The sequence below is a fragment of the Anas platyrhynchos genome, chromosome 2 (genome assembly GCF_047663525.1).
Source record: "Anas platyrhynchos isolate ZD024472 breed Pekin duck chromosome 2, IASCAAS_PekinDuck_T2T, whole genome shotgun sequence".
In the NCBI taxonomy this organism is placed as follows: Eukaryota; Metazoa; Chordata; class Aves; order Anseriformes; family Anatidae; genus Anas; species Anas platyrhynchos.
This window is the reverse complement of record NC_092588.1, coordinates 159,436,705-159,461,533: the sequence shown is the minus strand read 5'-3', so window position 1 is coordinate 159,461,533 and position 24,829 is coordinate 159,436,705. Positions and strand designations below refer to the sequence as shown.

The window sequence follows — 24,829 nt, the reverse complement described above, 5'->3', positions numbered from 1 at the left end:
GAAACCCATCAGGACTGGCTGTGGCTGGTGGAGGCCACAAGGAGTGCATGTCAGTGGGAGTTTCCTTGTCTTATTGACACCAAAGGGCAGAGTGCTGAGCAAAGACTTTTTTCAGCCATACATTACTATTGAATGTGCATAAATTCATTGAAGAGTTGTAGGATCAAACGTTCCCAGCAGAATGCCCACGGCAGGACAAACTGTAGCCAGGAAGACTCCTGGTGAGGCCAGCAAACCACACAGCTGTGTTAGAACCTCACCGACCTTATCCAGGGCATCTTGAGGGCGGCTTTCAAGTTTCTGTTCGGTGGGCAGAGGTTCCTCCACTTCTTGAACATCACCAGGACTTTTTCAAGGATAAGTTCTGTCGTCCCATAAGGCTCTGTCTGGGATCATTTGCTCGTGAAGATTTCTTTGCTCGCCACGCACAGCTCTGCGCTGTACAACCACTGAGCCCTGTCCCAGGGACTCAGCCTCTGTCCGGATTCCTTGCAGTCAGTGTGGGGGGGATATGGGGATGCAGAGGCAGCGCATGCGAAGGTCCATGGTGACCCACCCAGGACCCTGCAGAGAAATCCTTGGCGGTGTGACAGCACCTTCTGAAATCACAGGGCCTTGCACAACCCCTGTGCAAAACCTCCTGGCTTCTCTATGAAGTGCTCCTGCCGAACAGCCCCCGAGAAGAGCCACACGCTGCCCTGGAGACAAACGGCAGCAACACTGCCAGTACCTCAGCAGCAATGGCTCCTTGCTATTGTCCTGGCATCCTCCAAACTCGAGGAGGTTTCTGCATACAGCAGTCTGTGAAGGCAAGCTCACCAATAAAACCCTGTAACCCTACAACTCCAAAGCCAAGAAACCAGAAGAAAAGTTTCTCCCACCTCACCGTGAGCTCTGGTACCTGTGAGAGGGCCACATGAACCTACCCCTTAGAGCAAACTCACACCCTGGTGAAGTTGTGAAGCTAAAGGTCCTGTCCACAGGGCAGTGGGCACTACAGGACACAGCCCAGCCCTTATCCCTCCTCCTGCTGGGGCCAGGATCACCCACAGGCTGTATGTGACACAGGCAGACCGCCCCACCTTGTCACAGCAGCAGTAACGGGGACAGCATCTGATGCTGGAATTAACATGCAAAGAACAAGAAGAGCACTTCCCATAGCAAATACCCAACAGCGTTTCCAGGGGGGCTCGTGCCAGGCTGCACAGGAGAAATCATCCTTGGAAGCAGAAAAGGGGTAACTTCCACCTCATGCACCCTTTTTTAGAGTGACTCTCAGCAGCCTGACTGCTCACAGAAAGCCCCTGTCACTCCAGAAGATGCAGCAGGATTACAGTGACGTGCACTAACAAGCACAGTCCTGATCCCTGCACGGCACAGAGCTTAGCCTGAGAACAAATGGCCAGAAACTGCTCTGGGTGCAGAGGAGCAGTCTCTGCTGCACCTGAGCAGAACCGAGGGCAGCACAGTAGCTGCTGTCGGCCAGTTCTTGGTGATCCTCTGACCAGAAAACGTGGAGATCTGGAGTTCTCCTCAGCACTCCCCACGCTGAGCAGCACCGTCTGCAGACTGGGGGCACCTTGTGAAGGAAGAGTGCTACCCTCAGCCTCCCCCCAAACACCCACAGCTGTCGTGCCAGACCACCAGACCTTAACTTGCTGTCCAAAAAGGTCAGCGATTGCTTCTTGTTAGATGAGAAAGTGGCACGGAGGTGTTCAAGACCAGGTTAGAGGAGGCAGCAACCCGATCTGGTGGGTGGCGTCCTTGCCTACGGCAGGGGGTTGGAACAGGATGATCTTTAAGGTCCTTTCCAACTGACCCACTCTACAACCCTATGACTCTGTCTGGCCACCCAGCTCTGCACAGACCCTTCCCAACAAGATTTCTTACTCACGGCACTGAGCACAGCTTCCCAGCTGCACTCCAGAAGACAACACAGAGAAAGGGGACAGGAGAACACGCAGTCCTGTTACAGGTCAGGGTCTAGGTTTATTTGATCAGATTGCAAAATCCTAGGACGTGGTATAGGATTCCTGCTCCACCTACAACATCCCTGTCATGCAGACCCAAGTCTCAGCAGAAATGCCTTTCACTCACAGTTCCCACAAGTTGCTCTGTCTGGATGCTCTTTGCTGCTCCCCTACCCGCAGCACTCAGGGGTCCCGCTGCGCCTCCCCCTCTCCTCCACAGAATGCCACCAACCCCCTTTCTGCAGCCACACGAGTCCCCTGGCTCGTACAGCCTGCTGGGCGGCACAGCCCACCCCGGGGATGCAGCATCCCCTGCAGCTCTGCTCATGCAAGAAGCAGGTCCCTGGGGGACAGCCCCTGCAAGACATGGAGGAGAAAGGGGCCCTGCTATATGGTCCCTTGTGCCACACACACAGGAGTCCTACACACACGCTGCAAGCTGTGCTCCTAGGACCTGGTCTGTGCGAGTAAAGCAACTGCACCGCAAGTGAGCGTGTGCCTGACTTGTTCTGCCTCGCTGCCACACTCCTTCCTAACTGGGAGCTGGGTACGGGCACCATGCGCCTACGTGCTGGGCAGCACTGCTGCCCGCCTGGCCCACACACCCCCCGCCCGCTGCAGTTACCATCCTGGAAGACCCTCTCCACGTTCAGTCCGTAGGTGGCACAGGTCTCGTAGTACGTGCAGCGCTTCAAATCGTTGGAAAGCTTCCGTGCCCGAGAGTCATCGATGACCCGGGGATTTGTGGCACTGATGGCATCTGGAAACCAAGGGCAGAGGGGGGGGGTTAGAAGCAAACACCTGCGTCCCACAGACCCCAGTCCCAGGGCACCCCCAGCCTCCCCCCACTCCTCACGCTGACACCCACCTCCAAAGCACACCCCACGCCACATAAATGCTTAAGAAAACAAAGTCCCAAATTTTTAGAAATATGACTGGTTAATGTTTTTTGTTTTGTTTTGTTTTAATGAACCTCATTCAACTCTAACCATCCAGTCACTGCTGCTTTTGAAGCCCATGGCAGAAACGAGCAGATGTGGCTGGCCACGCCAGGCAGCCTGGACGTGGGGAACTGGACACACCACCAAGACCTCACACCATGTGAGCAGCGTGGCTGATGAAGACAACTGAAGGACACCCAGAGACACCAGACAAAGAGCTTGGGGCAAAGATGTAGGCAGTGAGACCTTAGGGCCTCGTCTGCATGGTGCTGACGTGCCTCAGCAGTGACTAACGCTGCGTCTGTCAGCGTGCCCCGGGTCAAGGCAGCTCTAACTACCACGTGTGCTCATCTGCAAGTCTGCCGAATTTGCAGAGTGAAATGGTTCTGTTGGTCTTGATCAGTTTAGCTTGTACGGCCAACTCTACAGACTGAAGAACCAAAAGGGAGAAATCATCTGCGGTTAATTGGGAAAGATGGCTCTGCTAGGATGCACTCGCAGGTAGGGTCTTTGTGGACAACACCAACAAATAAGCTTAATTTGTGTCCCAGGTAGCTACTCACTGCTCACACAGCTTGGAAAACCGACCTTCCCAGGAGGAATCCAATTTGAATTCCTCGGAGTCATGCCAAGGACAAGCCAGAGCTGTCGATGAACCCTCAAGAGGAGCTGAGGGAATCCTGGGACTGGCATTACACAGAAGTCCTCTCGGAGCTGCCTGGCGGGCTGCTTTGCGCGACTGCACCACGGCTGTGAACCCAGGCTGGCTCTGAACCTGGGACAACCTCCAGCACAGCCCCCCTGCCTTCTCTCTTCCTCACTCCTGAGCCTCCCCTCCCAGCACGTGCCTGCACCAGTCCCGAAACAGGAGCCCTTGGTCCTAAACTAATTGCACAGTCTTTGAATACCTGAAGTTTAACAAGTTTTCCTACACTTAGTTTGGGGTTCAGAGTAGGCTCCCTGAGACTCCTGTCCTGGTGGCACTGCCTGCTCCCAACCTACAAGGTTCTTTGTGAGAACTGGCTGCATTGCTCAGGATCTGGGTCCTGCCACGACTTTTTTCCTGTGTCCTCCGTCCCCTGCTCCCTCTCTCTCTGTTGTCACCATTGCATCCAGAGAACTTGGTCAGGCTCCCTCCCGCCTGTGCTTTGTATCTACAGACAAGAAAGACGCTCAGTTTGGAGGCATGGAGCTCCGAGGCCGGCAGCGATGCCCCCATCCCCGCCTCCAGGCACTGCAGTTTGGCTCTCAGAGGCCAGGCTGCCCCACCACGCTGTGGGATGCAGGGACCCAGCTCAAGGGCTGCTTCTGGCCCAGCAGCTCCCCTGCCCAGGAGCCTGCTGCGTGCCGGGGGCTGCTGCGCCTGCGCCCTCCCCACACCCTCGCTGCTGCCCAAAAGCTCCCGCGCTGCCTGACCCCAGCCCAGCGCAGGGGAGGAGGAGGGGGAAGGCAGCTCCGGGCTGCTGCTGCTCTCCACAGCCACACACGGGCTGGCAGCACCCCAGGGCAGACGGTGCTCAACTGCTCAGGCCTCCCTTTGGGAGCTGGGAGCAAGCCGCCGTCCCTCAAACCCTTCCTGCTGCAGCTCACCCCGAGGGATGAGCAATGCGTCAGCGTGAAATCCTTCAACAGGCCCCCACTCCTGCCTTGGAGACAGGAGCAGACACTGCAGACGGGCACAGAAATTCAAGTATTTCTGAGAGGAAAGGGCTCAGTGGCGCAGTGAAGCAGCTCCCTGCAGGAAAGCTGGGATGTTCTGAGAAGGCACGATCCAGCTCCCCCAGGGCCCTGAGAACCAGGGGCCTCTGAGTGACCCTGTCCCGACGCAGCTCATCAGCACCAGGCAGAGAGACCAGGACTCCCAGCCCCTCTCAAGGCCCACGCCCGGGCTCCTTTGGACATTTACTGACCACGGGGCAGGGGCTGTGGGGAGGACGCCCAGCCGTCCCGCGCTCACCCTGCGTGCCCACCAGCACCATCGGCACCTCCGCTGTGTTCCGGTAGCTGCAGAGCCGCAGGTAGTAGTTGTACACCGTCTGGAAGCTGATCTCGTCCTCCAGGCTGAAGACAAACACCACGGCATCGACCCAGGCAGCAAACTGGGGGCAGGAGACAGCGTCTGTTAGCACCCGGCCCCGCGCCCCGTGCTCAGGGCCGGCAGCGCCCAGCAGGGACTGACGCTGAGCCTGGGCTCGGACGCACACAGCCCAGGCCCCACGCTCCTCCCTGGCGCCGTGGGGAGGCCTGGGGCCAGCAGTCACCATACAGGCAGCCTCCACTCGGGCCTTGCAGTCCGTATGTTCTCCCAGGAATGGGCTCCCCGGGGCGGCAGCCAGGCCGGGTCTTCCCCAGGGACCTGCTAATCCTTCTAGCGTGCCGGAGTGGGAAGGGACAGAGGGGGGCACAGATCTCCTACCTGCAGCTCAGGGGGGCCCCCTTCATCTCGAATCAGCAGCAAGTAACTCTGACCATCCACTACGATCTCCTTCTTAAATCGGCCACCTTGGGAAGAGAGCAAAGCGGCAGCTCGAGTGAGAGGGGGAGCGCACGCAGCGGGACCCGCGCTGGGAGCCGGGGAGGCCGCAGAGCCCAGCGGCGGGGGCAGAAGATGTGCAGGACGGGGGTCGCTGCTGAAGCCAGGAGGGGACCAAGGACCCCAGCCACCCGCCCCCGAAACCAGACCTTACCCTCTGGAGACTCCTCCTGCACGTAGGTGCCGGTCAGGTAGCGGTGCACGAGGGCGGACTTGCCGCTGGACAGGTTCCCCACGATGCCCTGGAAGAAAGGCACGCGTCACCCCACCGCCCACTCGCCTCCTGCTCGCGGGTCAGCCCGGCCATTCCCCGCGGGGTGACAGCGTCAGGGACACCCCCGCTGTCACTGACCGAGGGTGGCAGGGCCACCGGTCCCACCTGGGGCAGGCACAGCCCTGCCAGCACAGCCCCAGTGGCAGAGTGGCCCCGAGTGGCAGCCGGCTCACCAGGAGCAGAGCTCTCCCCCCAGCCCACGCGCCCCACGCTCGCTTGTGGCTCTTGTCAAGGCCTGGCACAGGGCACGGGGAGCGCCTGGCACAGCCGCTGCCCCCACAGCAGCAAGGCACGGCGCTGCCTCCTCGCTGCGGCTCTGACCACCCCTGCCACCCCTGCAAGCAACGCAGCCCAGGCTGCTCAGTGTACACCCCAGAGCACCGTGCACATCAGGGCACAGTGCAGCTCACACAGCGGCTCCTGCACCCCACGGAGCATCCCACCCGCACCCCTCTCTCCTCAGCAGCACAGCCACACGTAGCACGCTGCTCTCTGCCTGCTGCCAGCGCCCCAGGCCCGCGGAGAGGCTCTTGGCCAGGCGCTGGACGAGCTGCTCCTAGCTCGCTCCTTACACGGGGCTGTGCACCAAAAGCCTTGCAGGTGAGGGAGGCAGGCAGGCACCTGCAAAACGCTTACTGTGCAGCCAGCCGGGAAGCCAGGGCCACGGCTCACCCCACCGGGGCAAAGGAGGCTCCTGCTCCTCTTCCATGCAGCTCCCCAAAGCACCCACCTTACCTTTGGCAGCCTGACTTCACCATGGGGCTGCTCACAAACAGCCCCTGCTGCAGGCACTGCGCTCCCTGTGCCCAAGCCACACTCCCACAAAGAGCTCCCTGGGGTGCGTGTCCAGAACTCCAACCCTGCCATCTGAGCACGTCTGCACGTACCAGATGGAACCACCACAGATGTCCCCATGAAGATGCCCCAACAGGGATGCTGTGCTTCCAGAAAACCTAACAGCCCCTACACACCCAGAGCTGCTTCACAGCAAGCAGAGGGTGACACTAAAGCACCTGGGATGCTGCCCCCAGGCCTATGAAGCACACAACTGACCTTTCGCCCTCCTTACACCTGCAATCGGACCAGACCATGAGATTCCCTGAGCACACGGAAGGTATCCACGTTGGCTGGAAATACAAGGGTCTCTGCAGGGGCGCAGGAAGGCCCAGGTGGACACACAGAGCCTTTATGATGAATAAATTCTTTACTGTGAGGGTGCTGAGGCACTGGAACAGCTTGCCCAGAGAAGCTGTGGGTGCCCCATTGCTGGAAGTGCTGAAGGCCAGGCTGGATGGGGCTTTGAGCAGCCTGATCCAGTGGGAGGTGTCCCTGCCCATGGCAGGGGGCTGGAATTAGGTGAGCTCTAAGGTCCCTTCCAACCCAACCCATCCCATGATTCTATGAATATTTTAAGCAGGTACACAGCACTGAGAAGCTAACAGTCTGCCGGAAAGCAGCAAGCACCCATACGCATGACACAAAATTAAAATCCTAAATCCCGTCACTCGGCTGCAGGTCATGCCTGGGTATCAAAAACGGGCAGGAGGCACGGCAGTGCCAAAGCTGTCCCTGAGCCTCCCCAAAGAGCCCTGATGGCTGCAGGGCGGCCGCCTGCCCTGGGGAGCAGCCCGGTGGCTCCTGGAGCAGGACGTACCCGGCTGCAGGCTCCATGCTGTCAGCACACAGCGCTCTGACAGCCCAGGACACCCAAATTTCCCTGGAAACCTCCCAGCAGCCCGAGGCCGTGCCCAGCGCCGTGCACCACACGCAGCTGCCTCCAGAAGCGGGAGGGCGAGGAGAGAGGAGGGGCTGGGAACACGAGAGCTGCCTTGCCACCCTGAGAGGTGTACGGCGTGCCTTTTCCAGGCGAGCAGCCGAGCTGGAGGTGTGAGTCACGGCCAGGCAGGTTTCCCAGCTTTGCAGCAGGCAGCCCGGCAGGCGGGAGCTGCCCGTGGCACCGCGGCTCCTGCGGGGACGGCCGGGCCCAGCGGGGCGCACAGCACAGGGGGTGCTCGGGGGCAGCCCCCCGCCTGGCCATGCAGACACACAGCCCGATGGCCACACGGGGCCAGCAGGCAGAGGAACGCTCCCAGGGTGTGCCTGGGCTGACCGCAGTGCCACCGGTGCTGTCACCCACAAGAGGAGCTGAAGATCACACAGACTGACCGGGGTGTATGGAACTAACCGCAGGTAACGTGCTCCTGAAGCCAAATGACCCCTGGAAGCGGGCAGGTTTCATGAACGCTGCTGTGAACAGAGGCCATGGCCCTCTGCCTGCAGACCCCTGCCCACCCGCGTGCCCTTCAGTGGCAGCGGGAGCTGCCGGGGCAGGAGGCACAGACGGGAGGACAGCACGGCTCAGGGGGCGCAGCACAGCCCAGGCCGGCTGCTGCATCAGCCTGGGGGCAACCCTTGGGAAACAGAGGGACCCCCAAGGCTCCCTGACTGCCGGGTGCCACACACCACCAGAAATTGGACACCTGAACAGGATTTAGTTCTCCAGAACTTGTACGGAGGCTGGTTGGAAGCCAACAAAGTGCAATGCGAAATCCTGACCTGTCCTGCTGAAATGAACTTCTGCTTTGCCTCTCCTCAGGCTCAGCTGAGTTACAGGTGAGAACAACCCGTCAGAGGCAGCAAGACGAAGTAAAATGGGGTGTTCAGGACCCATGGAAACCTCCTGATCAAGGCATGCCGGAGGAATCAGGCACACACCCGGCCTGCACAGCCAGCGAGTGGCCGGTGCCGCGCGGGAGCCCGGCCAGCAGCGCTCTGCACCCTGCCTGCGGGACCGCCTGCACCACGCCACGGGCAGAGGGGGCTGCAGGAAGAACTGCGGGGCCCAGCTCAAGTACAGCGAGCTCCTGAAAACCTCTGGATAAAGTACAGTGACCACCTGTGGTGCAAACGGGAACAGGACCAAGGACGTCGATGGCAAGACAACTCGTGCAGGAGAGGTGGAGGAATTGTTTGTGCCCGTGGTGGAGAGGGACGCAGGCTGCAGCAGAAGCATCGTGTGCTGTAAAAGGGAAGCCCCTGGCGAGACTGGGATCTTCCACTGACAGAACCAGGAGGCAGCAAAGCCAGGGAAAGTTTCTTGCAAAGTTTTGGACATTTAGCAATGCCTGTATGGACTGCAGGACGGCAACGTGTGGAGCACGGTCATACAAGTTTGCGACAGCTCAGGGCGCTCACTCCAAGACCCATCTCCCTGCAGAGACCTGGAGAGAAGAGCTGGACCTGAGGCTGATGAGGACAGCCACACCACTGGGGTGGATGAGACAGAAGCAAAAGCCCAGAGAGCTGGGGCAGAGAGGCACAGCAGGGCTGATTTACCACGGAGCAGCACGGCGCTGAGCTCGTCCCTTTGGCACCCACCCAGGAGCTCTGGACCTTGCTGAGCCTTCCCTGTCCCCGTGTGCTGCCCGAGGACGCCCCACACCGACTGCCCAGACGGCAGCAGGAGCAGCTCTGTGGTTAGAAGGCTTCCTGCCCTCAGGCAGAGCCAGAAATCCTACAGACCCCCGGCAGGCAGCTGCTGCAGCAGAGCCCCAGGGACACAGCAGGAAGGGCACAGCCCCGCACCTCATGGACCAGCCCTCTGAGAGGCTCCAGGTCTCAGGAAGAACCGCATCAGCCAGATCAAACTCCAGAGGAGCAGAGATTCCCAGAGGACATGGAAAACACGGGAAAAGGTTTGTGTAGATTCAGGACGAGCTGAAGGCTGTGGGTTTGTTTAGCTTGCAGCCCTGCTTTGCAGCCTGCACACTGTCACTGTGTCAGAAAGCAATGCACGGAATAGTTCTGAACAGACGCTCACTCCACAAGCCGAACTCACAAGTGAATATTCAAAGTTCATTTCAATTCATACTTAACTGCAGGTAAGAACAACCGTGGCAGCACGCTGCTTCTATGTTTTGCAAAAACGCTTCTTGTTTTTCAGATTAAGATTGAAAAAATTAATCTTGAAAGGGCTCAAGGGAGACATGCCCAACAGGCTTCAAAAGGAGGTAAAGGCTGCTGCAGGGAGGGCAAGAAGAGAGCGCTGGAGCAGGCTGCCGAGGTGCCTAACAAGGGCCAGGCACACGTGAAATGCTTGGGATATCTTGGTGCTCCAGGACAGATGGGAGCTGTGGCTCTGTAGTGGCCAGCAGGAAGGGCGAGGTGCTCAAATATCGCCTTTGGACCTCCACGTCCGAGTGCTCCCCCAGGCCACCAACCCCTCCTGCACCAGTGTGACCGAGTGAGAGACCCTCACCTCCCCGCAGCGCAGCGGGAGCCCCGGCTCCTCTCTCCTCCTCTCTGTGAGGCTGAAACCCCCACGCAAACTCACTCAGCCACAGGAAAACGTGGGCTTTTCCTGGGGATTTGGAGAAGCATCAGAGAACCAGGGGTTGTGAGTACTCACCACCTTCAGCTCAGGCACCGAGCGACTCAGGGTCCATTCCTGGCTGTTCACAAACGAATCTGCAGAACAGAGAGGAGAAATCATCACGATGGGTCACCAGTCTCCCTCGGGATCCCTCCCAGCCCCTTCCTTCCGCCACGCTCACCCTGCTCACGACCAGCTCTGTGGCTCAGCCCTCCCACCCGCTCCAGCAGCAGCAGAGCCCAGCACCGCCTGTGCCTGGCCCTGGAGCCGGAGCCCAGGGCAGAAGGAGCGGGCAGCCCGGGGCAGGAGGCAGCACGGAGCTCACGGTGCAGGGGGCAGCTCCTTCCTCCCTGCAGGAGCACAGGAAACCTTCCCGCACCCCTCCTGAGCATGCAGGGTGAGGGGAGCTGCAGGGAGCAGCCCCTGTGGGGACACGGCACCCAGCGGGGTGCCCCGAGCACTGCGCTCACTGCAGTACCTGCGTGCTGTGCAGATACCCAGCTGGAGGCACGTCATAACGCACGTGCTTGACTGAAAGCGAACACAACTCGTGGTGTGCACCTTCTGTAATGTGCAGAACGCTGCAATAGGGTTAAGAAGGCTGTAACAACTGGGAACGGCTCTGAGTGGCACAGGGAGCACCCTCCTTGAGCCCCTTCTCCTCTCCAGGATATCCGATCTGGGACAGATGCTCCGGCCGGCCCAGGACAGCGGGGACGCACAGCCGAGAGCTGCTCCGGGGCCACGGGGCCCTGCCCGCTGTGCCCGCAGTGTTCGTGATGAACACAAGGCTGCTCATCACCATCCTGACGGTTCGTAAGAGGAGATGTTTCTTTGCGGTCTCTCCTGCCCACCTGTTCTTTCTTTCTGTTACAGGGAAAGTTTTAAGGCAGGAGTAAAACCTTTATAAAAGAAACTATTAAAGAGAAAGGAAAATGACAGGTTCTGGAGCCCTTTCAAAAAGGCAACAGAAAACACACCTGGATTTCCAAACACATTATTGTCTAAAAAAAGGCATCACCTCCTCCCGTAACTTTTGCTCTGCTTGGTTCCTTTGTTGGTTAACCACGGTGGTTAAAGCAGCATTACTACTTGCTTCTTCACTGGCATCCCCTCCCTCCAGACCAGACAAAGGCAGCACGCTTGCACTGCTTCACGACGCGTCACATTTCCTTCAACTGTGAAAAACTGGCAAAAATCAGGCATGATTTTCCAGGGATTTTGAATGGAGCATAAGTAAAGCACACTTGTTGACTTGGCTTTAAAACAGAGAGAGGCAGAGAGACGTGGAGAGGGCAGGCGGTTCTGCCTCTTCCTGTTCCTGGATGCTCAGGAGAGAGCAAATGGGTGAATTTCTGCTGGTTGCCTCCTTGCTACCTCTTCTAACGTGCCTTTTTTCAAACAAGGTTCCGGAGTTCATTGACAACAGATTTTTAACTTGCTGTGAAGGCCTCTGAGTAAGTCCCAACAGAAACAAACTGTGACGCAGCGCCAAGTTAGCCATATCGAGCCATAAATGCGTTCAATTAACAAACACCATTAGCACACTTAACCCAAGGTGCCAACGTTCGACCTGTGCTCCCCGCCTGCCCCCGGCTGCCCCCACGGGCAGTGTCTGCAGCCCAGGCCCCCGGTGCTGCCCGGTGCCAGCCGTGCCCCCAGCACCCCAGCTCTGCCCAGACCTGCTCCCTGGGTGCCAGCACCTCGCTGCCCGCCTGCTGCAGCACAGGTCGATGCCGAGCTATGCAGGGCCAGGCCCTTCCCGTGCCACCCCTCTGGCCGCAGGCAGTGGCACGGGGAGGGCACACGGTGCCCCCCTCCGCTGCCCCCAGCCCCGCTCTCTGCAGCTCAGGCCTCCCCCGAGCCTTGGTGTGGCTGTGCAGTGCACTTCTTCTGTTCCCTTTTAAAACCACATCAGATCTCACTTCCGTATCGCTCTTCAGCAAGCAGTTTCAGGAGGGTAAATACTCATTCCTTGAAAACCTGATTTCTTGTTTGTTTTGGGCTTGACTCCACTGATCTGCCCTGCCCTCGTAGCAGAGAGCAAACGAGCTCCTCCAGCCACCCTGCTCATCGCCGCCCCCGCTTTCACTGCTGACTTTTCTGCGTGGCAGGGTCGCAGCCTGCCCACCCTCTGCCGTGCCGGAGGGGTCTGGTGCCACCGGGACTGGTGACGAAGCACGGCAGTGCCTGGACACAGCGGGGACGTGATGTGAGGAGGCTGGGCGTCCCGGCCTGGTTGTTCTTCAGTTTGGGCCTCGCGTGCCCTTCAAGCAGAGTTTGGGGGCTTTATAAACCATGCCCTGAAAGCTGAAACTCTCATAACCAGGAGGCGTCAGTGTCAGGTTCCCCAAACGGCTTAGTTAGCAGAGCAATGTTCTCACACACACACTTCCAGTACTCCTCACAGACCACAGGCAGAAGCTTGGCTCTGGCCCTCTAGAAGAGGAAAAGCAAATGCCTTTGTCTGCATCGACCAGCACCCACAGCACTACAGCTCCTCCTGCCCCAGTTCCTGCAGCACCTGAAGAATCGCCATGAGACAAGGTCCTCAAGACCACTTGCTCGCCCAGAACCCCAAGGACCATGATCACAACCCAATTCTGCGCTGCCAGCCACGGTGTGTGCCCCAGCTCAGCCTTACAAACCCACCACCCAGCCACCCTCACACCCCACGGTTCTGCTCCCCACACGCACCGGTCACCTCTCCCTGCACACCGACACACGCGGCCCGGCACGACGTGCTGACATCCCCACGGCTCACCCTGTAGTCCTGCCCCAAGCAGGAGCTGCAGCCACGTCACCCCGCACCCCACGGCCCCCCGGGACAGGCAGCCCCCGTGCCCGGCTGTGGGGAGCTGCCCTGCTGGCTGCGTTACCGTGCGCTGCTCTGCCCATCCACCTGCTCCTCCTCACTGCAAGTGAAAGCAGCCGCGGTGCGCGGGAGGGGCGGATGAAATCCGTGAAGCTGTCAGAAAGGCACCTCCAGAGCAGTTTCTCAACTACCCACAACAGCCACGGGCCAGGGAACCTGATGAGAAGAGCTGACACAGCTCGCTGATCTCAGCTCCAGCCACCCCGAGCGCTCCTTGCTCACTGCTGAGCCGCAGCACGTGGAGGCTCCCTGCCTCTCACCTGCCCGAGCTCTGCACCACCGCACGCTGTCCCCGTCAGTTACACGTTCACATTAACGCAAGGAGATCCAGCGGGGTGCGGGGTGTCCCTGCTGGTGACACCGTTCCCCCCGCAAGCATCCCGCAGTGAGCGGGGCAGGGCGCGATGCCGGCCACCCGGGCACCATCCCTGCTGCAAGAAGTGACCGCAGCCTCCTCCGGGGGAGAGGCAGCGACCACAGGGAAGCACACACAAAGCCAGCAGACATCATGACCTGGTCTGCCCAACAGCCACCACCCAAAAGCCAGGCGGGCAGTTCCCTGTCAGCACCTCCCCGCGGTGCCAGCGCCTTGGCACGAGCCCGTTCCGCACGGATTGTCTCCAGCCGGGCGAACGCCCTCGTGAACCGTCCTCACCCTCATCGCTGGGCTCGTGTAGACACGGGAGCGGTGATTCACTGGATTAGCTGCACTGCCGGACTACCTGTATTGTTTAGGATTTCACATTAAAACACACCCAGCCACTCTTCCTCCCTCTCCTTTGTTATTTAATAATAGAGCAGAGCCCAGACCGCCAGCCCCGTGGCTGGATGCCTTCCCCAGGCGCACCTGAGCTCACGAGCAGCAGCGGTGGCCTCACGGCATCACTTGGATGCTGAGTGCCCTCGCACAGCCAAACGGTGGCCTTGGTCTGAGGCACACCAGAGAGGCGACCGACCCAACCCCTCCTGGAAAAGGTGATTTGGGCCCACAGCCTCCTCTCGGGGAGGTCTCCCGGCACAGGCATCTCTGCTCCAGGAGGCTGAAGGACGCTGCTGGGGGCCACAAGAGCATCACACGCTAGGAAGGAGGAGCTGAACCCTCCAGCACAGAGGGTGCTCGCGGCGGCACCACCAGCCTGCACCGAGCACCTGGTGGGAGCACAGCCAGCGCTGAGCCCTGGCTGCTCACACCCACTGCAAAGCTGGGCGCAGAAGGGGCCCGGGCTGTTTGCACTGAGCTCTTCGCAGCACGAAGTGCAGCAGGTTCACCTGCCTCGTGCTTCAGGACAGCGAGTGCCAGACACAGCTGGGTCTCCGCACACAGCAACTAATAATTAACCGCCTCATTATCCAAGCCGCTGGGGAACGAACTCGGACACTGAAACCCTGGACATTAAAACCAGCTTCGAAAGCAGGTCAGAGGCCGAACAAACACAGAAGTGCCCACACAAACCAAGCTCCAAAGTACCCACCTGCCCACACAGGCAGATAAAAGGGCAGCAGAGCGCTACAAGCCTGGGCAGAGCCACCCCTCCCGGCCGGGCTCGATAAAGCCTCGAGCCTGGCGATGCCGGCGGGGAGAGGGAGCTCTGCAGGCCGAGGGCCTCCACACACACGGCTGCTGCTCCAGAGAGCTTAGCCGGTGTGGAGATGGTGTGTGGGACGTGTTCTTCGCAAGGATTATCTCAGCAGAGCTTTGCATATTTAGCAGCAGTGACGGGAGAGACTCCTGAGTACCTCTGGAGAAGAAGCGTGCGGTTATCGGCTCCCACCCTGGCTTCCCAGCCAGGGATCCTCTGATCCTGCCCTGGGAATGAGGTGTTTCTGTGTCCCCACAACTCCTTCCTTGGCATTTTCCCGATTTCCCCGTTTTTCTGAAGCGTGGACACCAGGCTGGGCTCAGCGGCCCAGGCAGTCTCCAAACCCATCGTGCCATCTTTGCTCCTCACCAGCTCTCCCCGCTAAGCTCAGGCAGGTACTAACAAGAGGCGATACATATCATTATCTGCTCAGCTCGCTATGCAAACTTCACCTTATTAATGGAAAAACACCTTCCCCTTCTCCCAGTACTCCTCTCTCACACAACACCCTACACGTTAGTCCTCTGCACCGTCAAACACCAAGCAGAGGAGCAGAGGGAGCTACCTCAAAACCTTAAGGCACCTTCTAAAAGCAAATCATCTTTCTGGAAGATGGCAATGTGGTTGCAAGGAACACTCCCTGAACTGCAGAGCCCAGATGCCAGGGATGCTGTACCCCTTACACGATCCCTCCACGAGCAGGGAAACAACCCCAACCTGCCCAGCCTTCCCAAGCCTGTGTCAGCGCACCCCTTCAGAACTGTGCTGGCTGAGACCTGGACACGTTCCTCTGAGCCGCCCGCCGTTATCTGTGGTCAGCCCGCAGTGGCCGGACTTTGTGCTGACTTTGTCCCAGCTCCAAGGGCTTCGTCCTTGCTGTATTTACAGAAAATCACATCCCCTGCCAGCCTCCATCCTGATACACCACAAAAAGCTCTTCAGCTTTCAGGCAACAAATTCTGCCTTGCCCTGATCGTCCCTCCCTGTGCTGGAGCCCTGCATCAGCAGGGAGCCAACGGAGCCCAGAGGGCTCAGCAAGGCCGGCAGAAGGCACTGGGAGCATCCCCCGGAGCCCGACGGGCCTTTGGGAATGCCTCCACGGCAGAGCACTGAGCTGGGCCAGTACCTGGGCTTGCTATCAACAAAACTCTCCCAGTACTGGGAACAGGGGAGCGAAGTTGGCTTGGATCCCTGCCTGGACGAATCTACCCAACTTCTCCAAAGAGCTGATAACCGCAACTGCAGCTGCACCCCCTCGGGAGGGCATGTTGGGACTGCGTTAGCAGCTTTCCTAAGGCTAAGGTAGGCAGCGCTAGCATAAAGCACCGAGGTTTTTGAAGTGCTGAGCGTGTGTTACAAACACTGCTGGCCCACACGTCTGAAACAGGAGCAGGGCACAGAGCTCCAGTACGGCCACGCTGGAGCAGCGCTGAGGCTGTCCGTGTCCGGCCTGCAGCCTCCCGGCTTGGAGGCTCAGAGCTGCCCCTGAGCCAGAGCCCGTGGAGCAAGGCGCTTCGTGGAGAGATGGGACGTGTAGAACAGGACAAGGAGCAGCTTTAGTCTGCAGACATCACGGCTGCTCCTTCACATCTCACTGACACAGCAGAGCGCATCTTGAGCGAGGTGAAACCAGGCAGGTACCGACACAAACGGTGCTCTGAGCACAGAGCAAACAGAAGTGTCAGCTCTGCAGCTCCGGCAAGTGGCGCCTGCTCTGCCACACTGAGCGACAGCCCCTTGGCCAGCCTGGAAAGGAAAGGTTGTCCCCAGGCTCCAGCACAGGCCACAGGGGGAAATGCTCAGCCCTGGCCAGCAGTGGTGTTGGATCAGCCGGCTGACTGCCACCAGAGAGGGCTCCGTGCCCTCTCCAGTGCCCAGGCAAAGCCCCGCCAGGCTCTCCAGCAGATGGACCCAACGGGAGCCCCTACCTGTCCCTGCCAGGTGAGGGGCGAGGACACGGGCACCAGCAAGCAACCTCAGCTGCTCCCCTGGGAATGCAGCAGACGGGCTGGCGGCTGCTGGCGCAGCTCCTGCTGGAAGCCGCCGGCAAGCAGGAACAGGCCCCCTGCCGCACGGGCAGGGCCTGGCCCTCCCTGCCCGGATACACCCACATTCCCCAGCCATGAGCGCAGCCTCCCCTCGCCTGGGAACCTCCCGCCACCCAGCCCCAGCACCGCACCCGGCCCCGGGCACCCCTGCCAGCTGCAGGGGCCCTGCAGGAGGAGCGCACCCAGGGGAGCACAGCCAGGCACCCCACGGCACCCCACGGCTGGCCCGGCCACTCGGCCGGAGCCTCCGCGCTCCTCCCGGTCCTTCACCTGAAGGCACAGTGAGCCCCGAGGACAAAGGGACCGGCAGCAACGAGCTCCTCGAGCCCCCAGCCAGCACCCGTGTGGCAGCGACGCTCAGGCTGCAGCAGAGCTGCTCCTGCGCTCAGCCCCAGGGCCGGCCCTGCTGGGGAGCACCCGGGCACGGCGCTGCCCTGGGTACCCGCAGCTCCTCGGGGAGCCCCCCAGCCCAAATCCACCCCTCTGGCACACAGCTGGGGAGTTGCTTCCACGATGCCGGGACCCGGGAACCCTGCGATGGAAGCCCAGAGCAGCTCGCGGGCGCCAGGAAGCGCTGCCCTGCCTGCACGGAGAGCAGCAGGGCCCAAACCCAGCCCCCCCGCTCTGCTCGCCCAGCGCTCAATGCCTTAAAAAGCCTGCGGGAGCTGAGCACCTCCCGGCCCCGCGCAGCGCCGCTCGCCCCGCGTGCTTGTGCCAGGGAACAAGGGACAGGGCCGGGCAGGGAGGCGCAGGCAGCGCTGCCCCCATGGAGCCTCTGCCAGCCCCACAGCCCCCACACCCGGAGCACAACACCCCGCAGCACGGCCCAGGGGTCGGGTAGCCAAGCAAGCAACAGCAGCTTCAGCTACCAGACCTTCACAGGCACAGTCCCCACAGGGGTCCTGCTCTCTGCTCCCCCCCTGCCATGTTACCTGGGAGCCACCACAGCGTTTTGCAGCCTGCCCTGCGCCCATCAAGCGCCCCATGCTCCCGCTCACCCCCAGTAAGACCCCTGCAGTCAGCGCCCAGGCAGACTCTGGCACCAGGGCAGTGCTCACAGGACGGGAATCCCTATGAGGAGCCCCTGCTGTGCTCCCCGGCTCCTCATGCTGCTCCTTGCCTCTGCTCTGGCGGCCTCCCAAATCACTCAGCCCCTGCCCAGGAGCAGGACCCCTCTCCCCCTCGTGCAGGCGGGACATGAGTTTCAGTTCCCCCTGCTGCCCTGACCCCACCGCACAAGGCTCAGCTGTCCCTGCCCTCGCTGGGACACCAACACGGCAAGGAGGACGTGGGACCCATGCGGCTAGGCAAGGAGGGAAGGAACTCCTTGCAGCATCTCCTCCAAGCTGGCCACCGCTGCTCCTTCAGCGCTTGTGACAGTGGCACCAGCACGCTGGGGCACCAGACGGCCCCACGAACGCCCACGCTCCCTCGCTGCAGCCCAGTTCCCTGAGTGCGCACCCCGCACAGCACCGAGACAGCCCAGGGACCCCAGCAGGGCCAGGCCACCGCCACCCTCTGCTCTCTCCGGGCCAGCGCCGCTCCGGCGCTCACTTACCCAGGGCTCGCAGTGGGCCACTGCCCAGCAGGACGGGGTCAGCACCTCCATGGGGCTCCTTGGGGCAGGCGCCGCCGGTGCCGCCGCGCTCTCGCCTTCGGAAGCGGCTCGTGAGGAGTCTCCAGAGTCCCCCCGGCTGCCCGGGGTCCGCGTGCAGCCCGCCCCCGACCCGGGCCAGCTCCGGGTACAGCAGGTCGCGCTTGCTGGGGCAGGTGTGCAGGGAGCTGGCGTCCCCCTCGCTCTTGGTGCGGAGGCGCGCGGGGCGCAGCAGGCCCCCCGACTCGGAGCGCCGCAGCTCGTGGCCCCGCCGCAGGCGGAAGCTGAAGCTCTTGCGCAGGGCGCTGAGGTTCTTCCTGGGGCTCGGGCTGCTCCGGCCGCTGCCCCCGAACAGGTTCCAGCGCCGGCTGCCCCACAGCGAGCCTCCCCGCAGGAAGCCGGGGCCGTCGGCGGGGTGCTGCGGGCGGCCGGCGGGCAGGAAGGTCATGCTGCTGGGGCGCGCCCGCTGCGCGCCCCCGACCCCCGAGCCCGGCGGCGACCCCTCGCCCCCCGCCGCCTCCCGCCTGCGGGGCGAGCGCAGCCCCAGCAGGTCCAGCAGCCCGGCCCGGGCCCGGCCGGGGGCGGCGGGGGGCAGCGGGGCGCCGGCCCCCAGCCCGTTGCCGGCGGCGCAGAAGCTCTTGGGCCGGCGGCGCTGCTGCTGGGCGGCCCCGAGGGCGGCCTGGACGGCGGGGACGCCCTGCAGGTCCAGCGACTCGCAGACGCTGACGGCGCGGCGGGGGCTCGGCCGCGGGGGGCCCCGGGCCGCCTCGCCGCGGTGCCGGCCCTCCGACATCGTCACCCGCGGGGCTGCCCCATGGCCCCCGGCCGCCCCCCGCCGCTCTCGCCCGCCCGGCCCCGGGCACGCGGCGCAGCCGGGCCGCCCCCCCACCCCCCTCCCGCGCCGCCCGCCGCCCGCCGGCTCCCACGCCGCGCCGGCATGCCCGGGCCGCGCTCCCGAGCGCCGCGGGCGGCGGGGCCGGGCCCGCCCCGGAACACGGCCGGGGACGGGGATGGGGCCGGGGACGGGAACGGGGCCGCCCCGCGCCGCCGCGCCCCCTCCCCGGGGCCGCCGGGCAGCGGGCACCGGGCGGGCACTGCCCCGGCACCGGCCCCGCGGAGCCCTCCCGGGCCGGCCCCGCCGCCCCCCGGCCCCGGGAGCTCCCCGCGAGCCCCCCGGACCCGCAGCGGGGTCGGACCGGACCCCCCCCAGCCCCCGCTGTTCCGCCACCGGGGCCCCGGCTGCGGGCACGGAGGCGCTGCCGCCCCCCCCCCAGCCCGGAGCCCCCGCCGGTGGCCGCGCGGGGCCGGCAGGGGGCGGCAGCGCCGCGGTGCGGGCGGCGGGGCCGGGCCGGAGCCGCTCCGTGCTCGCCACCCGCGGCGGGGGACCCGGACCCGGACCCGGAGCCGGAGCCGGAGCCGGTGCCGGGGCTCGGGCCCGCCGCCGGTACCGCACCGCCGCCGCCTGCCCTGGGAGAGCCGGCCGGGGCTGCCCCCCGCTCCCCCCGGTGCTCCCGGGGGTGCAGCCCCGCCGCCCGCCCCCCTTCCCCTGGAGGAGGAACCTCAGTGCACCCTCAGTAAGTTTGCAGATGACACCAAGTTAGGTGCGTGTGTCGATCTGCTCGAGGGTAGGAAGGCTCTGCAGGAGGATCTGGATAGGCTGCACCGATGGGCTGAGGTCAACTGCACGAAGTTTAACAAGGCCAAGTGCCGGGTCCTGCACCTGGGGCGCAATAACCCCAAGCAGAGCTACAGGCTGGGAGATGAGTGGTTGGAGAGCTGCCAGGCAGAGAAGGACCTGGGAGTGATGGTGGACAGTTGGCTGAATATGAGCCAGCAGTGTGCTCAGGTGGCCAAGAAGGCCAACGGCATCCTGGCTTGTATCAGAAGCAGTGTGACCAGCAGGGCTAGGGAGGTGATCGTCCCCCTGTACGAGGGGGAATGAGCTAAAGTTGCGCCAGGGGAGTTTTAGGTTGGATGTTAGGAAGAATTTCTTTACTGAAAGGGTTGTGAGGCACTGGAACGGGCTGCCCAGGGAGGTGGTGGAGTCACCATCCCTGGAAGTCTTTAAAAGACGTTTAGATGTAGAGCTTAGGGATATGGTTTAGTGTTAGTTTAGAGGTTGGACTGTGTGACCTTGGAGGGCTCTTCCAACCTGGATGGTTCTGTGACTGTGATCCCCCAGGCTCTCCCAGCCCCCAGGAGCGAGCCCACCATCAGCGCAGGGCAGAAGCGAAGCTGCACCCAGCAGCTCCCTCCTTTAGTCCCAGGGCCTTTTCTCCCCTTTGCTTCTTTTCTTCCCTTACTTCTCTGCATCTTTCAGACACTAACACCCCCATTCTGTGCTATATTCTCCCAGCTGCTCCGTGCTGCCAGAGGGAGCAGCTCTCTAGACCGAGGATCACCCAGCAGCTGCCTGTCCCCGCAGCGTGCCAGCGCTCCGGACGACGATGGGATGCATCCAGCTCCCCTTCTGCCTGGCCAGCGGTGCCTGGAGCTGAGCAGAAGGCGCCTGGGAACCCGCCAGACACGGCCCTGCCGTCTGTGCCAAGGTCACAGGAGCACACGGGCTGCCAGGATCGACCCTCGCCCCCGCCGTCTGGTGCCCTGCAGGAGCTGGGGGCTCGGCCGCGCCGCAGCTCGGAGCAGGGAGTCCCGCAGGCAGCGGTTACGAGGAATGGCTTCTGACAGGAGCCAAGCACCAGAACAGGCTGTCTGCGGAGATCACGGCGTCTCCGTCAGCGGAGAGGTCAGAATCGATCGGACAGACAGCTGTCAGGACTAATTCAGAGCCAGGTAATCAGCCTTCGGGCAGGAAACGAGACTAATGACCTCCCCGGGTCCTTGCCAACAGCCGTCTGCACAGCCGCGCTCCCAGCCCTCGGGAGCTGCTCACGTAACGAAGCACGGCCGTCTCCGCTCATCCCCTCCCAAAATCTTGGGCTTGTTTAACTTTAACGACGCCAGATGGTGCACCTTCTGCACAGCTCCGATCGCTCCGAAAAATTCTGGTAAGTTCTGGGCACGGAGGGATCGCAGAGCCACAAAAATAACCCTGGGAAGGGCTTCAGGGCACGGCGCCTGACCCACCTCCAACAGCCTCCCCGAGCCCGCTGCTGCCTTCATCACCCTGCACCCTCCTCCTCCTCGCGGTGCCTGCCCCAGACCCCCCTTCCAGGCTGGTTTCTCCTGCCGTGGCCAGGTCCGACACGCGGAGCACACTGCGGCTCTGCAGCCACCAACGCTCAGAGGCAGCAAGTTCCCCATAGCCTGACCCCGTCTCCTGTTCCGCTCAGATCACATTTTTACAGCTACTTGTTTTAAATGCCCTCCTTTCAATTCTCCAGCCTGTCTACCACCTCTTTTTTTTTTGCTTTTTAGCTGCGGTGCCAGAACCTTGGCACAAGATTCACTTGAGGCCTCCTGCAGCACGGGGAAGACAAAAACTGAGCGTGCTTCTCAGGGATTTGCGCTGCTATATCCCAAGAAGGTATTTGCCTTTACAACAGTAACATCATGAGGATATTTTTACCTAATTAGCCTGTTATGAGGCAAGGGCTCTATATGCTACAGCACTGATACAAAGCCCCTTGGCACTATTCCTGCAGAAAGAACAAGAGACATCTAAAAATAAACCAGAAGAAGGCAGCCTGAGACACAACCTCTGGCGGCACAGGGCTGCAGCCCGGCACCGGCACCCCAGGGGCTGGCACGAGGGCAGCTCCGGCTGGCTCAGCTGCAAGAGAGCGATGGGGAACGGGACCATGAAGGAAGCCACTGGTGCTTAGGGACAGTCACTGCTGCAATATGCCCGATGCACCTCTCCTTGTCTGTGAGCCTCTCTTCTCAGGCAGGCCACTCTGAGTGTCCCTGTGAGTACTGCACGGGAAGGTGACACTATCCGAGCTCACCAGCAGGGATCACCACGCTCCTGGAAGGCTGCTTACCCAGTCCCCCGTGCCATGAGAACATCCAGAGGAGCCCTGGCAGCGGGATGTAACACGGACATCGTGCCTGTGTGCTCCTGACCCAGGGCAGGTGCCTGGGGACAGAAGGAAGTCCATCTCTTAGCAGGACTTTTATGAGTCACAGCCCTGTTGCAAACATTATGGCAACGAACATCTGGCTTAAATTAACAAAAGACATGAGAGGCTAAACAACAGCTGCACTGGAAGTCAGTCGGAAAACCAGGGAACTTTCCACTGCTGGCTGCTCCCCAGTAAGCCCATCAAGTCCAGGGTGGGGCCCCTGGAAAAAAGTCTGACCCGTGACGGCTCAGCTGTTCCGCTTCGCCCCTCCAGGACCGACCAGCACTGCTGCTGCTGCTCCAGCTGCGAGCAGATGCAGAGGTTTGGTTGCAAGCAGGCGATTCACCTGGGACAGCTGCTGTCCCCACCCCGCTCCATTCAGGGTGCTGCTCTGCAGAGGGGCCCATCTGGAGGCACCTTGCAGCAAGCCCCGCGTTCAGCACGGCCCCGGGGCTGGCAGGGCTGCAAGAACACCCCGGCAGCTGGGGACAGAGGGACAAGACCCCAGCACTGACTGAACCATAAGGCACCAGCCCCTGGCAGATGCTGGCAGCAGACCAGGACAGAGCAGACCCCACCAAGCACAGGGGGACGTGGCCACGGGGCTGCAGCAAGTGCCTGAGGCCGGCAGCCCCCGGGCAACCCACACCAGCGGTGGGACCATGGGCAGGGACCCACGCAGTGCTGCCAGGACATGGGCAGGGGACAGGGCACGGTGACAAAGCCATGCACACGGCAGGCTGCAGGGTGCCCAGGACCAGCAGCGTGCACCCTGCAGCCCGTCCCAGGCCAGGGCAGCGGAGCAGAGGGGCTGGGGGCACGCTGCGGGATGGCAGCCCAGCCCGCCTGCGCTGCGGGAGCACCCGGCGCTGTGCCAGGAGCTGCCGGGCTCTGCAGCTACACAGCAGGAATACTGATGAGGCTGAGCCTGCATCTCACAGCGCCTGGGGGCGGGCAGCCCCCGTGGGCCTGCTGATGGGGCGTGCGGCACCGTGGCCCCCGCAGCCCCGTGCCACAGCCCACCCTGCCCCGTGCCACAGCCCACCCTGCCCCACGCAGCCCCACGCACGGTGCAGCAGCCGGCACATGGGGCTGGGGGCCAGGCCCTGCCTGCTCACCCCCCATGTATGGGGAGCAGAAAGCAGCTGTCACGTCTCTCCCCGAAGCCTGGAGACATCCCCAGCTCTGACCCGGCCACGGCAGGGGCTCTGGGGCCTGGCTTGTGTCCCCAGCACAGCCACAGAAGACTCGCACCAGCCTGGGCAGCCCGGCCCGGCCACCACAGCCCATCCAGAGCCAGCCCACCTCCAGCTGCACAACGCCCACCCTGCGGGCTCCCAGGGTCTCAGACCTTCAGGAACCTGGAGAAAAGCCCAAGTGCAGGGGAATTCCCCTGCCCCACTGCAGCCCCACGCCGCCAGCTGGCCCCGCGGGGCTGGCTGCTCACAGCCCCTCCAAGGGGGGCACCGCTCGGCCCCGGCTGCTGGCCACAGCCTCTGTGGGCCGGGAGGAGCAGCAGCAGCGCTGCACGGCGGGCACCAAGCAGTTAACGGCAGCCGGGAAGGAAGCAGAGCTGGAGCTGGAGCCACTGCAGCTCCTGCCTCCTCCCACACGGCCGCCTGCAAAACCTCCGCGGCTGACGGGGAAATCGCCGCGCCCCCAGCCCCACGCAGCCCCCAGCCTCCCAGGGGTGCTGAGCCCCGGTGCTGAGATTCCCCGGGCGGCCTGGCCGAGCTCCCCTGCCCATGGCACCTCCGGGCACGGCGGAGCAGCGAGCTGCCCTCGCTTCTGCTCCGTGATGCCCTGCTGGTGGCAGTGCCCGGCCGGCACCACGCCGAGGTCCCCAGGCTGTGGGCACAGCCCCCGTCCCCTCCTCGCCCACCCCGCAGGAGATGCTCCAGCGATGGCTGCGGGGTGGATGCGGTGTGATGAGGCCAGAGGTTGTGAAATCTCCTTGGCGTTTTGAAATCCAAAGAGAGGAGCTGATGTGATGATCTGCTATAGGAGTGAAGGAGACCTCTTCGGGTCTACAGCCCAGTCCTTGCCACAGCCATAAAACCCCTCCCATAATCACCACTTAGAGCAGCAAAACTCCTCCAGATCAATCCAGAAGCAACAGAGAAAATGAAAAGTGAAAAGAAAAATATTAAAGGGCAAACCTAAGAGACACAGTGCAGAAATGAGACAGAGGGCAGGTAAAAAACAAAATCCGGTGGTCGCAAGGAAACAAAGCCTCCCGCCAGGAGCGGGACACAGAGCCCCAGGGCTGAGCCCCCTTCCTTGAGGGTCCCTCTGGTGCTGCTGGAGGTGGTGTCACACGGGTACCAAGGGAACGTGCAGAAGGCACAGAACAGCAGGCAGCAGCAGGAGGAACGACTGGGAGGGTGTCCAGCCACGCAGAGAGGAGATGAGCCCAGAACCCCAAGTGGGATCTCCCAAACAGAGCCCTCCCAAGCTGTACGGGACCGATCGTTCCCAGGGAACAGCGAAACAACGGCACTAAGAAAGCTCATCCTTACGGGCACGCCGCCTTCCCCGTTCCCTCCAGGTCCCTGCTTAAGGAAAAGAAAATGAGAGGAGGTAAAGGAAGCTAAAAAGCCGTGGAGCCGAGATAACA

General features: G+C 62.1%; 1 protein-coding gene across 5 annotated transcripts in view; it reads right to left on the bottom strand.

Annotated features, from left to right (window-relative positions):
* The window catches only part of AGAP3 (ArfGAP with GTPase domain, ankyrin repeat and PH domain 3), a 117,767-nt gene that overhangs the window by 67,497 nt on the left and 25,441 nt on the right, over positions 1–24,829 (bottom strand). For 3 of the 5 annotated variants that reach the window (XM_038173960.2, XM_027450284.3, XM_072034061.1), the window contains exons 2-6: positions 10,127–10,185; positions 5,599–5,686; positions 5,328–5,413; positions 4,869–5,010; positions 2,596–2,730 (exon numbers count right to left, since the gene is read on the bottom strand). In XM_038173960.2, the coding sequence (XP_038029888.1) occupies positions 2,596–2,730; positions 4,869–5,010; positions 5,328–5,413; positions 5,599–5,686; positions 10,127–10,185 (510 nt within the window). Of the gene's footprint in view, positions 1–2,595; positions 2,731–4,868; positions 5,011–5,327; positions 5,414–5,598; positions 5,687–10,126; positions 10,186–18,151; positions 19,078–24,829 lie in introns of those variants that run through there. The other 2 variants (XM_038173959.2, XM_038173958.2) reach the window with 2 other exon arrangements.